A 16,174-nucleotide genomic window follows, 5' to 3' on the forward strand; every position below is an offset into this window, starting at 1 on the left:
CACTGAACAGAAAATCTCACGAGCTGTGCATTTCCCAGAGTTAAGCTGAAAAGCCAGAGGTGATGGGGAGGTGGCGGAGCACAGAACGGACTGCGTGCAGAGAGTCACGCAGCTAAATCTTCAGCAGGCACTACGCTGATGGGAATAAAGCAAGTAAACACTAGCTATATGTTTAACGCTGCCCAAAGAAAATGCATTGTCTTTTTGGCGAGAAAGTAAATGTTCACACAAAATACAGGAAAAAAAATATTCAGATGTGTTTTAAGTCTGTACAACTCCACTGTTTCAGAATTTATCTACTTAGTAGCTGAAGTGAACATACTATAATTAGCTTGGTTCAGGCAGCATATAAAAACAAAAATTAGAATCAAAATCATATGGGTTGGCTGTTTTACCATATTTTACTCTGATTTTTATGAATCTGACCATTGTTTTTCTCTGTCTAATATGGAATTTCAAAAGCAGTTTTTAAGTACATTTAGTACTTGGGTTGTATCCAATGCCGTGGTAACTGGACACAGTAATTTGGGGGAAAGGCTGTACAAGCTAAGACTGGTATTTCTGGAGATTCAGTTTTCATTTGGCCAGTGCAGGGTAGGCGGTGTGTTCTGACTCCTCTGAACATATTACCTGCCAAACAGCCCCTGCAATCTCCACCTTAAGAAAACAGATGCCTTCTGGTCTATTAATTTCCAGAGTTCAACTCATATTACCAGGCTTTTTAAAAAAGGGGAGGTTTTGAATGCTTCTGTGCAAGAGGTGACATTTTCTAAATTATTTACTGTTGTGGTTGCTGTTAGTGTTTGTATAAGACATGTATCTAAAGACCCCAGTGAGACAGGCACTGTATATGTAGTTAGTGATCTGAAGAGATTAGAAGCAATAGGAAAAGAAGAGAAAATGTGTGGACAGTCCTATCTCCTGATAGGTCAGGGAGTATCTTGCTGGCTCCCAAATTATTGCCATGCCCATGGGCTGCAGTGAGTCAGTGGGAGCTGAGGAGTTTTGACCTCTTGCACTCTTGCCCATCCCACTACCCTGCTCTCAGGTGGAGGCTGAGATGGAAACCCTGGGGACTTTTCAAAATCCTCATTTGCAAGCAAACTCACAAACACTTTCCAAGCCTGAAATGAGTTCCACTGACCTACGCGAGAAGAGGTCACTGTCAGATGCGTAACGGGAACAGCTTCTGTTAACAACATGCTTTGCCACCAACAACATTTTACCTTAACGTTTTCTCTTCTATGTTTTTATCCCGCTCCCAGGGCTGTCGGTCGCTCTATTGAAGATTCCCGTAATTTCAGCGGTAAACCACAGCAGGCTCCTCTCAATCAACAGCAGCAGCGTCACAGCAAGCAACCAAAGTAACAAATTTCCCTCCAAGCAAGCACACTCTGACTTCATTCAGGCACAGAAATGTGCTCCAAATCCCAAATCACAGTCTCCCTGCCCAGCAAGACAGAGGCTGCAAACTGAGTTGAAACAAAACAGATAAGCAAGCTGAAACATTTTCTTCCAGCAGAAAAATAATCCGAATATTTGCACTTTGCCTACCTGCTGGAGCTTTTGTTCCTTTCCATGATCCCGCTGCAACGTTTCTGCTTTTTAGACTGAGGGCCCAGGTCCGTCGGGTGCGAAGCACGTTCTTCCTTTTGCCAGCAATGGAAATTCCTCACGTTTCTTGGGAGACATGAAGAGTCTCTGACTTGAGGGAACTTCTGTTCCTGGGGAAACTGTTTGGAAAAGCTGCCTTCAGTGCTCTTAATCAGATCTTGTCTACAGAGCAATGGAAGCAGGAGCAGGAACCACACTTTCTTCAGCCTTGTTTCTTTAATTTCCAGCTCACCATTTGCATAACTAACTACTTTAGCCTCATCTTCCAGCTGAAGGCACAATGAGGCTTTCATTATAGCAAGTACACAAATACAGAGACAGATGAATGGAAGCCACAGGTGGCGATCAGTGCTGAACACTGGCTTTTGCGAAGTGCTGAGACTATTTGGATGCTGGCTATTTCTCCCAGCTTTCTGTGGAGACAGATACAAGAAGCACTGATCTGTTTGTCTAATCATAAATGTTTGCTGAGAAGTAGAAAAGAAAATTATTTTTATTTGTACCCAGAAGAGGATGCTGTTAGAAGTTACTGTCATTTGCAAGTTTCCAGTACGGCTTACCATTGTCTATAAATATCACCATTTCTACAAATGCTGTCTTAATACTATATTAAAAACTATCTTTAAAAGGAGGTAAAATCAGAAGATTCATATTACAATAAAACATTACATCGTGTCACCCAGTACTTTAACATGGACTCCTTTCCTTGTCCATTCTCATTTATGGAAAAATATAGGAAGATAAAAAAGAAAGTCAGGAAAGAAATCAAATAGAAAATAAATGGTGACAGGAAAATGCTGAAGGTTACACTAGATCCTAAAACTGTTAAAATCCAGACCAGAAAACATCAGTTTCATTTTTGTATCAGAGCAAGAGAGCAGTATGTGGGCCCATTTTGTGTTGATATTGATTCTTTTTCCTCAGCTATCCTGACTGACTATAACCTGAAGAATTAGAAGGATATAAGATATATACAATCGGTATTTAATATATTTATATTTGTTTAAAATTTTAGATTAATTTTAAATGTATTTTAAAATTTTCCATTTAAGATATTTTTAAATAAAAGCGTCATTTAAATGACAATTTAAAATTTGACAGTAGTTTGCTTTTTGAACTAAAATATGCCATCACACAGATTTCTCACAGGAAAGCAATGCCATAATAGCTGAATAATGAAGACATGACAGAATGATGAAGCATTTTTTCCCATAATAAGGACTTATGATGGCATCAGATCAATGGAGTCTACAGGGCTGCAAATACTAGGAATCCTAGAAAACTGCAGATGTGATGAGCATAACTGATTTTCCACTTCTGCACTGACTCGTATGTGTGGAAAGAATTCCTTCCTCGTATTAACCAAGCATGACTATTCCAAACTGTGTGTCCAATCGTACTCTAATACGAAAAAAATTGCTGTTGTGAATGTATATTATTCTGCAGGTCTATCTTCAAGAGTCGGGCTCATTTCTCACAGCTGCCTGGTTGCTAAGGATAGCTGATGTGTATGGATGTAGACTGCTCATTGCATGCATATATGCACTGTACTGAGTGAAGATTTTAAAAGAATGCCTCTCCTGGTACTTCTACACATTTTTCTATTTGAATCATTTCTTGAATGTAAATTGAGATAAGCCTGGAGTACAGTACAGAACCAAATGCTGAAGCGTCTGTACGTACCGGAGACTTTTCTTGGCCAACTTGTATGAACAAGTTAATTCCACAGTTAGCCTAGTTTTATGCTGCTTCAGGTCCATGATATAATGGCAGAAGTTCCAGCTGGGGACAAAAAGCCCTGAATAGGGCCTATAGCCTCGTTAGAAGCCAAGCAGTAAGAAGTGAGAACTCATCCAAAAGGAGACATTTGTTGTATCTACATTAGCAATTAGCACAGTGCTGTGGGAGCAGATCTGGAATGGGGAACATCTGGGGCTGAGGGTGTCCACACTGCATATGTTTTGGAGGTTTCACGCCAGACTGGCACTGATTTGATCCCATGGACTGACTGCCCTGTACCAGTTGGGGTGTGCCCTTGGGCTAAAATCTTTATTCTTTAAGCTTTTTATGAAAATTGTTACAAAGTTTTTATTTTCTACCCTATAGGCAGCTAGGATGGTGGAGAAAATGATGAAATTATTAATTTTGAGAGCACTTACAAAAAGTAAAGTGCTTCTTCTGACAGTTTTTACCCACCATTTATGCTGTAGGCACACAGAAGCACAGAAGCACAGAATCGTTTAGGTTGGAAGGGACCTCTGGAGGTCATCTAGTCCAACCCCCCTGCTCAAGCAGGGTCACCTAGAGCATATTGCCCAGGATCACATCCAGACGGGTTTTGAATATCTCCAGCGAAGGAGACTCCACCACCTCTCTGGGCAACCTGTTCCAGTGCTCTGTCACCCTCACAGTGAACAAGTTTTTTCTCAGGTTTAGGTGGAACTTCCTGTGGTTCAGTTTCTGCCCGTTGCCTCTTGTCCTGTCGCTGGGCACCACGGAGAAGAGGCTGGCCTCATCCTCTTGACACTCCCCCTTCAGATACTTGTACACGTTGATGAGATCCCCTCTCAATCTTCTCTTCTCCAGGCTGAACAGGCCCAGCTCTTGCAGTCTTTCTTCCTAGGAGAGGTGCTCCAGCCCTCTAATCATCTTGGTAGCCCTCCGCTGGACTCTCTCCATGAGTGCCATGTCTCTCTTGTCCTGGGGAGCCCAGAACTGGACACAGTACTCCAGGTGAGGCCTCCCCAGGGCTGAGGAGAGGGGCAGGATCACCTCCCTCGACCTGCTGGCAACACTCTGCCTAATGCACCCCAGGATCCCATTGGCCTTCTTGGCCACAAGGGCACACTGGTGATAAGTTGTCAGTCACTAGAAAGGAGAAGACAATATACAAAGGACAAGCTGTTAACGAAGCATCCCCAGTATTCTAGATATGGCCATATTACCTAAAGAGGGGAAGAGAAAAATCATTAAGCAGTAAGGCTCATTAAACAGCTAAGATTAAGGGGAATATAAGCTACACGAAGCCGGTATAGGCTATGAAAGAAAATGACTGGGCTATTTCACTGCTGTGTAATGGCTACACAGTAGATCAGCAAAGCACCCAGAGCAGACACCTCAGGGAAGTGCAGATCGATCCTGATCTCCCTTGGAATATTTAATCTGAGGAGAGTCAAGAGGTATGTTATGTAACTGGCAGGACTTTGTAACAGTTAGCTGGAAAAAAACAAAAACAAAAACAGAAAAAACCCAAGGAGTTGCTCAGGAGATATTCTGGGACTATATATCTCTCGCTGGTTCTAGCTAGGCCCTGTTCTTCTTCAGCACCACCCACCTTTATGGCCCCTTGACACCTGCTGGAACCAGTATCCCCTCTCTAAGGAAAGGGAAGCTAATTCAGGCCTTTTTATTTGCTCCTTCCTTGAGCTGCAGGAACTCTGCTCTGCAAGAAGTGCTTTGTACATAAAAACACTGAGGTAGAAAGCGTGCGAAGGTCACAGATCATGAACAGCAGACGAGGAACATGGGAAGCCCTGGTGCTCGTGCCAAGCTGAGCATTGTTATATTGATTTTATAATAAGTTGGCCATAATGAAGTTGCATGGTCTCGGAAGTATTTTATCCCGTATATGTTTTGATGCCCTCGACTGGTTTAGAAACATTCCTTTTTGGCATCCCAAGTGTAAAACCAAAGGCTATGACCAGAACCTGTACAGAAAGCAGATATCTTGTCTGCACATGGATGTACCTGCATGGAGTGAAGACCAATCTCCTGCTAATACTTTTTTGCTAAAAATGCTAAAGCTTGACACCGCTCCCATAGCAGCAATTTCACAACATAGTATTGCCATTGGCCTTAATGGAACAGACGCAAATAATATTGCAGAGAGCAGAAACCAGGTTTCTCAAATCCCAAACCAATACCTTAACCATTGGGTTTTGCTTTCTCATAACAGTAGGCTTCAAAACTTCAGTTGTACCAAGGAAGGAAATTATAAAAAACTTTCACAAGTCTTCCATGTTATTTCTGTACTAAGGGAAATTTATAATGCATACTAGGTTAAATTCCACAAAAGCAGGTAAAAACTACAAAGGAACAAAATGCTTTCTATTTTAAGTGATTTCTGCTACATTCTGCAGTGAAAATTGCTTAGGGTTTATCCATCTGTGATTTACTGTGACAGTGTCAAATGACAAGGTAAGCGTAATGGAAGTGATCAGGCTGTAACTGAAGTCAATTGCAAAAACATCACTCAGCTGTAATATGTCTGAACCAGAGCCAAAAGTTCTGGCGTAATCATTCCTGACCTCTGATTCCAATAACTTCAGTTTCTTTTCACTCCTTGAATATGCATAGGAAGTTCACTTCATTTCTACAGACAATCACGTTTTTCGAGGGACTCCAGTGCTTTGAGGACTATGTCTAGAGGCAGTGCTCTCTGGAATGGTATGTGCTCCGCATATAAGCAGTTTAGTCTGTTTTAATTGGGATGTGTGTTATGTGTGATATCATGGTATTTCACAGAAAACCAACATATGATAAATAAGACTAGTTGGTAACCAGAAGCCCAAGCCCACGCTACTGCAATGTGGACCCAGATGTATTCAATGCAGTGCAGAACTGCCTGTCATATGTTTATCAGCTTAGGATTCTGTGTAAGTAAATAGCTCTAGTTTATCTCTAATACACTAATTACACAGGTGCGTTAGATATTCTTACTTTTTATATCCAAAGCGTTTTTAAAGATGCTACGTTCAAGGCTTCTGAGCTAGCCTCAAAGCTAGCTTGTGTCTCTAGGAAACCCTGAGTTTGGTGTAGCGTGAGCAAAGTGCAGCTGTGATGGAGAGGAAAAGTTTGGGAGAGGAAAGAAGCTAAATCAGTGTTTGTGAGCCACTTCTCTTAATCACTGTGGACAAAAAAGAGCTGAAGTCCTTATTTTCTGTGGGGCTTGTAAATGCAATGCAAGATGGAAACTGCTAGAATTTTAGGCATCCACCCCTACCTCTGCTGGGACTTTTGTTGCGTTCAGGAGACTTTGATAGTTTTAGCCCTTTTTGGAATATGCTAGTATGAAATGGTAGAATTGAGTAAAACCAGCAAACGCTGGTGTTTTTGGCAGAAGCTTAGTTGGGTTCAAACTCTGCGCTGTAGCTGTAGCTTAGCTGAGGTCAAATGCTACTTTCTGCTCTCCTGAAACAAGGTTGAGCATACAGCAGCCTCATTTCAAATAAATCGCCATAGCTGAGGTGAGTTCACATTGATGTAACGTAGTAAAGCAGCTGCCTGGCAGCCTTTTATTAATCTTATTGAATGCAGGTGGTCTCCCTGTGAAATGGAGAATGGGAGCAGATGCTCTCCCAGTCTAACCACGAGATTTGGTTCTGTGCAACTACTTGACCGTGAGTCCATCCCCGTGCTCCATTACCTTGTCTAATGGGAAGGTTGGGGCCATATTAGTCCTCATGCCTGGGTGATGCATAGTAGGATAAGTGCAAAAACTCTTCAAAACTGTATTTTGCTTTAAATTTGTACTTTGGGGATGAGAAAGAGAACTGCTGGGGAGGGGGAGTAATTGGGAAGGCAGTTTAGGAAACCGAATTAAACCACTGTCTTGCAACAGGCCATGACTCCGGTAAAGTAAAGGCAACTTTGATCTATGCTGAGATCAATTCCAGAACTTTGTCTGTTCTGGGAGTATGCTAGAGGATGCCAATTACATTCACTGCTGCTCATGGTAACCTTCAATAAAACTATAGCTCTTTCATATACCCTTAGAAAAATCTTAGGAGAACTGAAATAGTTTTCTCTAAATTCATGCAGGGGATGAAATGGGACTCCGTTGTTTTAAATGGGGTCTGACTTTTCTTGAGTATAGCAAGTACTTATGTCTGAAGAGTGACTAGGAAAATTGTCACCGTATATTTTGGGGTTCTTGCCTCTTGCTTCTTTATCGAGTATTCCCGATGCATACATTCCCCAAAATACAAATAAAAAATGGCAGTTATGTTTTCTGGTTTCAGTATCTTCAGTCTTGTAGCTAACCTTAGTGACTGGAATGAGGGGAAGGCAATTGGATGCGCTTTTGAAAGCGAGTGTGAGTAGATTCATCGCTGCCTCAGGTGACACATGGTAAATGGTCACAGTATTCTTATTCCAACCCAGGGCAAAGTGGAAGAAGTTGGCTTAAACCACAGAGCCAGTTATGTCCGAACTGAGAGCACAGCGACAGCATCCGAAAGTTTAAGTCCTTAAACTGCTTGGACCTTCTCCTGAGAACAAAACTGTTATCAATTAATACTTTTTGGTGATTTGAAAAATCAATGATATTGGTGCTCCTATCTCCCTGATACTCACTTTAAAACCCCACTCCCTCCCTGTTTGCTTAGCTGCGCCCTCCGCTTGGCTCCACAATGGCAGTAAAGCTGCAGAGTGGCAGCCATGACCCTTCTCAGGAAAGAAGCAGCAAGGAGAGGTGCTATGTGCAGGCAGCCTATTGGCTCCCAGGAAGGGGACTATTTTTACCCCATTATCTTTAACTTTAAACCGGACAACAATCTTAAAGATATGAGATACCTTTCTAATATCTTGTTTCTTAACTCTGGGGTCATATTCAAACATCAAAAACTTTAGCGTAAACAAGCTGCAATTTACAAATATTAGCATAACAACAGGGTATGCTTTAAAATCAAGAACTGTAAGGTCACCCTGTAAGTGTCCTCAGAAGCATTTTAATACAAAAGCTGTAATCACAGAATTGCTAACTACTGGCTCTAAACTACTGAAATGCCCTAAGGGAAGTTTCATTGCGCAAAGGAGTGTAATCATGTTTGATTTTCTTTATTGCAAACTCTGCATGGAGGTCTGAAAAGTTGCTATTAATCTAAGACATAGGACTTAAATGAAAATGTAAAATATCTTAAAATGATGTTCATGCTGATTGCAGCTTCTAATTTGCAGGAAAAAAAAACCTAGCTCTATCAGGCTATCCTTTTCCCTGTCAAAAGTGTTGGTGTTAAAAATAGAACAGGTTTTTAAAAGTAAAGCATGGTTTATCTCAAGCAAAACTGGGTGAGCTTTAAGAAGAGCAGATGAGCATGGGAAAGTTGGATTTGGTTCTGGTGTTGCAAGACTTTCAGATTTTGAGTGTTGTAGCTTAGAATTATCTGTCCCAGAGGAGTAAATATTGAATTGTCCCGAAAAGGTTTCGGCTTCAGAGAGTTTTACTGATATGCATGATGTTATGATATAGGATTTCCGACTTCATTTCTGATTTACAAAAGCAGTTGGAAAAAGCACGTAAGTAATTGTTCCTGAAGAACTGTTGCTAAAATTGAAGCAGATATAATGGTATTTTAGTTGTTCTGAGCAACTTAAAAAAAAAAAAAAGACACTGATATTATGCATCTGTTTAGTGCTTAGAATGTGTTTGGCGTTGTGAAGGACAAAGTGGAGCCCAGGACCCTGTGAATAAGCACCTGTATTTTTCAGTGCTTGATATTACTCATACTGAAGGTACTAGAAAATTGCCATCGATTTCCTCGGGTCTGTGCTGGGCCTGCAGCATGCATCTAGCCTTGATGCCTTCTGTTCCAATAGATGCCATTATGAGAACAACGTTTGATTTAGAAGCAGAAACGCTATTGCTACCAGGAAGCTCGTAAGCATGGTACAAACAGATCTTTGTTCAGAGCAAAGGCTCTGTGGCAATGCAATGTATTCATTGCCTTCAGAATAGCAAAACTGAACATTCTTTTCAAATGATCATTTTTGGTTTCATATAGAAAATGACCAAAGGATAACATCTGTGCTATCCAAGTACAGGAGTTAGAGGAATGTAATGGTATCAATTAATAAATCATGAATGAACGGCTCATCGATACATTATTAATATATGTTAATTTTTCACATCTTACATTAACACAGCATACTGTTTGTCTTAACCTCCTAGCTATGCTGATGTTTAAACATAAGTCAGTATTTTCCACAGACCAAGGACAAATGGAGTGAAAAGCTGCCACAATCCAAGTAAGAGTCAAAAAGACACGTCAGTCTAGTAGGACTAATTAATGAATAGAGACAACTCATTGCTCTGTAAATTGTTAGAACTGTTTTGGTTCATGGTGGGCCTTGTCATATGAAAACATGAAGGGCATCTCAGAAGACTCATTAGACTCAGCGTAGATGGAAGACATCAAATGTTTTAAAACAAAAAGTAACTCTTGGAGATTATCTTGAATATTTTTTTGTTTTGAATTAGCATTTTCTGCATGCTAAGTGTTCTCAAACTGTTCCTGCCCTTCTGAGGTCTGTATGCTATAGATGTATTGTGTAAAGTAATTGGTCTGGAGGGTTGCTGGCAAACTAGGTCTCTTGCTATTATTTACAGGAAGGGAAAGGTAAATTTAAGGTACCTCCACATGAATTGAGCAAACTACATTAACATGGTTTAAGCCCTTAGCCCAGGTAGAATTTAACTCCTATCAACTGAAATGTGTTAAATTGTAAGTGCAATCCTAGTTTTGCTAATGCAAAATTAAATGGTTAACCTAAATCAGCACATGTGCTGGTTAACATGAAAGAGAATTGCCAGCTGAAAGGCAATGATTTCTTTATGTGCTAATCCTATCTTGCGATTGAATGAACATAACCTCAATAACATGATATTGTTTCAGTTTTTTTGACAGGGTAACTTAGGCTTTCTGAATGGATGAGAAATAAACCAAAGAGTAACAAAGACTAATTGACACTTTTCTGGAATACCTGTTAGATGAATAGTGCCAACTTTTTGAAAACTTCCCTAATTTGTGAGCATTTTCTCATGTAAATAGCAGCAATCCAAATAATTAAGGAAGGGATATGAGGTGGTGATACAGTATCACCATGTCTACTTATGGAAAGATATTACTGTGTTTGTATTTGTTGGCTGTCTGGGCACTGCAAGTTTGGAGCCCTTAGCTACCGCAAGCTCTTAGATATGGAGAGCAGTTTTACCCACTGTGTTTGATTCTAACCAACCTTCCTCTGAAAGATTATACCTGAATTATACTGGGTTCAAAGACAGGTGATACAAATAACTAAGGTAGTTAAAAATCCTAAGAAGAGGCTGAAAGTTCTCATACTTCATATAGGATTTGTTTTAGGGCTTTTCCTAACCCACTATGCTGAGGGAAGGATGATAGATATTATAGGACAGCATTAGATCCTTTCTGCCTATAGATATGAAAATACATATCCATAGGCTTAGTGTTCCTAGTCCTTCTACCTCTTATAACAGTAGAGAAGCCATAAGTGAAACTTCTGTTTCATTTTCTTCTACAGGTTTCTCCTATAGGAAATGCACAGACTTTTAGGTACTATAGATAGATACATTTTCTTTGTACCTGTTTTCCCTCTGGTAGAAGCTTCACAAGTAAGCCTTCCACTACTTAAAATTAGTAACATTTAAGGTGGATATTTGCAGGAGGATACTATTTCTGTGTATAAATGCCAATAGTATTTCTAGAAAGACTTTACTACATGCTATGTAGCAGGTGATGCGTGCTGCACTTTGAGGCAATAAAGTCATTTCAGGGTACTCAAGCTGAAATCTCTGTGTGTGTATACATGTGTATGTGTGTGTCGGGGTGTGTGTGTGTGTATATATATACATATATAATTGATTTACTATCTTTTCCTGCACATCCAGCATGACAAACAGCAAGGTCCCTCACCCCTGCTCCTGGCTGCCGGGCAGGGGCCGGGCGCGGGTCCAGCCCCGGGGACGGCGGGGCCGGCCGGCAGGTGGCGCGGCGGGGCCGGGCTGCGCGGGGCGCGGCGGCCCCCGCGGGGCCGGGCTGCGCGGGGCGCGGCGGCCCCCGCGGCGCTGCTCGTGCCGTGCCGCCGGGGCGGAGCCGCCTGGGGCGACGGGCTGCGCCTTCCGCGCCTCAGCCGCGCCGGGCGACCCCTGGGTGCGGGGCCCCGGAGGAAAGGAACAGTGCGGGGCCGGGGGGGCGGACAATTTTTCTTTCTCCCCCCCCCCCCCCTTTCCCTTTCCTGTCAACTCAGCCGAGTTCGGAAAACCGGCTCGGGCCCTGCCAGCTGCCGGAGAGAGGAAACCCCAGTCTGGAGGCAAAAACAATCTCACTCAGCGTACGCACCCGCCCGCCCTGCTCGGAGCCCTCGGCTCCGGGTAGCCGGCGGCTGGGGCCGGCACGGGGAGAGCCCGGGGTGTTTCGGGGTGGTGCCGCTCCCCGGGGGCAGGGGGCGGCCCGGGCGGCCACCAACTTCTCCGGGCGGCGGTGGCGGCAGCAGCAGCAGCAGCTCCGTCCGCCCCTCGTCGGGCAGCGGGGCGGGGGTGCCGGGGGCAGCGGCGCCGGGGCGCGGGGGCTCTGCGCCAGCCCTGCGAGGGGCGCGGCGCTGCCCGGTCTCGGAGGCGGCAAAGCAGCGGGAGGATCCGCGAGGATCCAGGTAGATCCAGCTTTTACCTCTCGCCACAAGCCACCATCAGCAGGACCTCCGCCCTCCGCCTCCCCCCGCTCCGCTCCCCTCCTCTCCCTCCCCTCCCCTCCCCTCGCGCCGTCCCTTCCCCCGCTGCCCCTCCGCTGTGCAAGATGGATCAAGTTCGTGCGCGGTAGCCGCGCTCCCCGCCGCCCATCGCCGCCGGTTTCGCAGGGCGGTTTCCAGCCCGGCGCTGCGGCGGCGCGGAGCGGCGGCGGCGGCGCCGGGCCCGGCGGGGGCAGCGCGGCGGCGGCGGGCCGGGACCCCGCGGCGGCGGAGCTCTGCTGGCCGCGCCCGGCGGGGCATGCGGGCGGCTCGTCCGGCGGGGCATGCGGAGGAGGCTGCGGACCGCCATGGGGGGCGGCCACTCCCACCGGGCGCCCGTCTTTGACGAGAACGAGGACGGTGAGTGCGGAGCTGTCCGAGGTGCCGCCGGCGCCCGGCACCCGCTCGCTCCCTTTTCTTACTATTGTCTGGCAAACCTCCGGGCTGACGGCGGCACCCTCTGCCTCGGGCAGCGCCGGGGGGCACTTGCTGCCTCTGGACTGCCTCTCGTTAAGAAACCTGAATAGATCACCCGCTTTCTGTCGGTTGAACTCCCTGGGGAAGGAGAGGGAAATCCCACCTTTTGTTCAGACACCCGTGCTAATTGCACGGGTATTTGCTGGCGTCTCAGCTAGTCTGAAGCCTAACACATGGCAGGTAACTTCGTACCTACCTTTCATCGGTTCGGAAATCGGTGCATCGGTTTGGAAATGGATGCCCGCTCTCGCTCTGTTTGTGTTTGTAGCTCTCTTGTAGGACTCTTTGCCCTAATGCCCATTTTAAATGGTGATATCTCTTTCAGTCTGCACGCTTCTTTCACCACTTTTACTTTCTGAAACTTTTTTTTAGATTTTGTTTCTTAAAGATTTTATCCTCTCCTAGATGTCATGCAAAGTGTGTCCTGTAAAGTTTTTGGCAGATGATGGAAAAGTTCGTATTAAATACTGTGATTCTTTACTATTTATGCATTTCCTTATTGTTCTCATATAAATAGAACATATTTAACTGGAGTTAAGTGGCCATGTTTAAATTAAAACCATTTAGATTTTTAAGCAAAGAGAACTGTCCTTTTAGGAAGCAGTGTTAGGTAGCAGTATCATCACCAGAAAGGTTTTAAATATTACATATGGGATACCTATTGTTGTGTGTCTGTACAATTTATGCTTGATTTTCAATATATTCCTTTCCCAATAGATCCCAATATATTTTATTATGAGGCAGTTGTGCCTCGAAGCACAGCTTTGGTTTTCTAAGGTTCATAGCAGGTCAGTAACACATACACTTCCTTAAACAGTCAGGACACATGGAGATATTGGTATTGTTTTACTAATTTGGAGGAAATATATTAAACACATTTGAAGTGTATAAAAGGGTGGCTACTCATTTACTTGCACTTAAGACACAATTAGCATTCTCTCTTGCTTGACAAAGCTTGATGAGGTATTTGGTGAGGTTTTGTTAACAAGACTTCATTGTATGGAGTATAGGACAGATTATTTACTATTTGACTATGTTTTGTGATGCAATAGTTGTGGTTTTCTTTAACAATGTAAAATTTTGGGCATTTGCAGTAAGTCATGTTAGGTAAACAAATGAGAGAGAAAGAAACCATCCCTTAATGTAAAGTCCCAGTGGTGACCAAATACAATTAAGCCCTGAAGCTCACCAAGAAATACCCAAGACTGAAAGTATGGTGTAAATTGTGTCTAGATGTTGCAAGGTAAAAATTAGCTTTGCCTTTGCGAGAGTTTTGGTTGGGCTCTCTTGAGTTAGCAACTTCCATGAATTATTACCACTTTGTTTTTTTTGTTTGTTTGTTTGTTTTTTGCATGAGACAAAGCTGTGATCAGGTTTTGTACAAAATGAACAAGATTCAGTAATGAATTACTACAGAGAAGACTTCATACCGGTTTGTTCTTTTTCCCTCAGAAAAAAAACATTTCTGTGATGCAGCCATTAATATCTATTAAAAAAAGCACACAGTATAAAGTATTGGTGGATTCTACTAGATCATTACTTACTGTTTGCGTCCTTTACTCATTGTGAAAGTTCCTACCGCCATCTCATATTTCTCTTAAGACATTATGCTTAATAAAATCATCCAGTTTGAAAGAGTTCATTGCTTTCAAAAAACTAGCCTATTTTCTATGGTGCTTATAAGTTATTATTTGGGATGGGATTTTCCCCAGCACCTAAATATTATAGGAAAATATATCTTCTTTGAAAACCTGCTTTGCAAGGTTTAACCCAAACTGAGCTGTATTTCTTATTCAAGAATATACAAGAAACACTTCAAGAAACTACAAGAATCAATTTTTTGCACAATATTGTACTCAGTACAAAGTTAAAAAAAACGCAGTAGCAAAGGAAAGTAGATTCATTTCTTGACATGATATAATTTTGCTCAAGAAAGACGATACTTACCAATTCCAATACAGCCAGAATAAATGAGTTGTGTATGGATATATAGGCATAATGAAAACAAACTAATTAAAGTATTTTGTGTAATGTCACAGCTGCCTCCTAAAATGAGAAAACTAAGCAAAAAAAACATTGTCATTCTATGTTCATACATCTTAATGTTAGATGTGGAATAAAATATGAATTTCAAAAGAGGTTTAAAGCCACTTTGTTAAATGGTTCACTGAATCAGTAACTTTCTACCTGAGTTACAAAGAAGTATGTGGAAATAGCATGTGAGATGCTACCTAACAAGCTTGGAGAGTATCTGCTCTAGGATTACCACTCGTGCTTCCTGTCTAATGAGAATAGGTCCTGATCTGTTTAGCAGATACTGATCTGTCAGGTAGGAAACTAAATGTTGTATTTAGACCTCCTACTATGTTTGGGATAATAAAAATGATCCAGCCAGAAAGCTGGAAGGCCTGTTGTAAACCATGTTGTTCAGTTCTCAGCTATCACAGACACCATATCACATCATTATAATATATTGATCTTTTTAAGGGTCATAATACATACAATTTTTTAGACTATATTGGTCTTCTATGTCCTATTTTTGTTAGAAGGATCTTCCACAACTTCATTCTTCTAATAGTTAGAATAATTCTAGTTTCTAGATTAAAGGTATTCTTGATCTGTTTATATAATTTATATTTATTTTTTGTTAGCTTAAATAGCTGTTCACCCCCCTGATGATTACCGCAGTGCATTGTTAGACAGCAAAAGTTTCACCTCTCAACCTTTGTTTTGTAAGGAAATAGCTTCTAGTTTTCTCTTCTTTCTACTGCTTTCCCATTCCCTATGTCTTTCATCTGCGTGTATTCAAACTCATCTTGATTATACACAGCTAGTCTAAATTATACACAGTTTCACGGGCAAATTTCCACCAGGACCTTTTTCAGGAAATAATACTTCCTATTCTCTACTGGAAATAGCTTTCCTGGTGCAGCCTGTAAATACATATGCCCTTTTCATGGACATATCATAAAGATAATTCATAATCATCTTGTGATCAGTTAGCCCACCAGTCCCCTGTTCAGTAGTTTCTACTGATAAACTCCACTTTACAGCAAAAAATTCTTGATATCAGCTCCTATGTGCGTGACCTTGCGTTTTGCACCATTGAATTTCAGACCAGTTCTATTATTCATATCCTCAAGATGATTGCACACTTCTTTCCTTGTATTGTTCTGATTCTCCGTTATTTTAACAATGCTTTGTAGTGTCACAGCTTTCATTAGCTCAATGCCAGTTTTTGAGTCCGCTGTATATTTTGTGGAAATATTTAATTGGATCATTTCCAGATCTCATCTTCTTTGCTGGTAACCCACTTCAGCTAGATATTTCCCATTGAAACATAACATTGTTTCCCAGCTTGCATTTTGTCAGGTAATCCCCACCTTGTTCAGCTTTGCCAGTGCTTTCTTGTACTTCCTCTCTCCTGAAATTCACACAAATAAAATCTAACACAACTTTACCTTCCACAAAATAAGTTTCTTAACGAGGAGAAGTATCTGGTTATTTTCACACAATTAACTTATAGTAAATCCATGCCAATTTTTGTCTAATTTTTTTCTTC

The 16,174-nt window shown here is 42.3% G+C and overlaps 1 protein-coding gene across 2 annotated transcripts in view; it reads left to right on the forward strand.

The window, feature by feature from the left end:
• The first annotated feature begins 12,410 nt into the window (after positions 1–12,410).
• STK32B (serine/threonine kinase 32B) overlaps positions 12,411–16,174 on the forward strand; it is a 173,618-nt gene continuing 169,854 nt past the window's right edge. For both annotated transcript variants that reach the window (XM_068943393.1, XM_068943396.1), the window contains exon 1: positions 12,411–12,495. In XM_068943393.1, the coding sequence (XP_068799494.1) occupies positions 12,420–12,495 (76 nt within the window). In that variant the 5' untranslated portion in view covers positions 12,411–12,419. The remainder of the gene's footprint in view (positions 12,496–16,174) is intronic.

The sequence above is a fragment of the Struthio camelus genome, chromosome 4, assembly GCF_040807025.1.
Source record: "Struthio camelus isolate bStrCam1 chromosome 4, bStrCam1.hap1, whole genome shotgun sequence".
NCBI classification, from domain to species: Eukaryota; Metazoa; Chordata; class Aves; order Struthioniformes; family Struthionidae; genus Struthio; species Struthio camelus.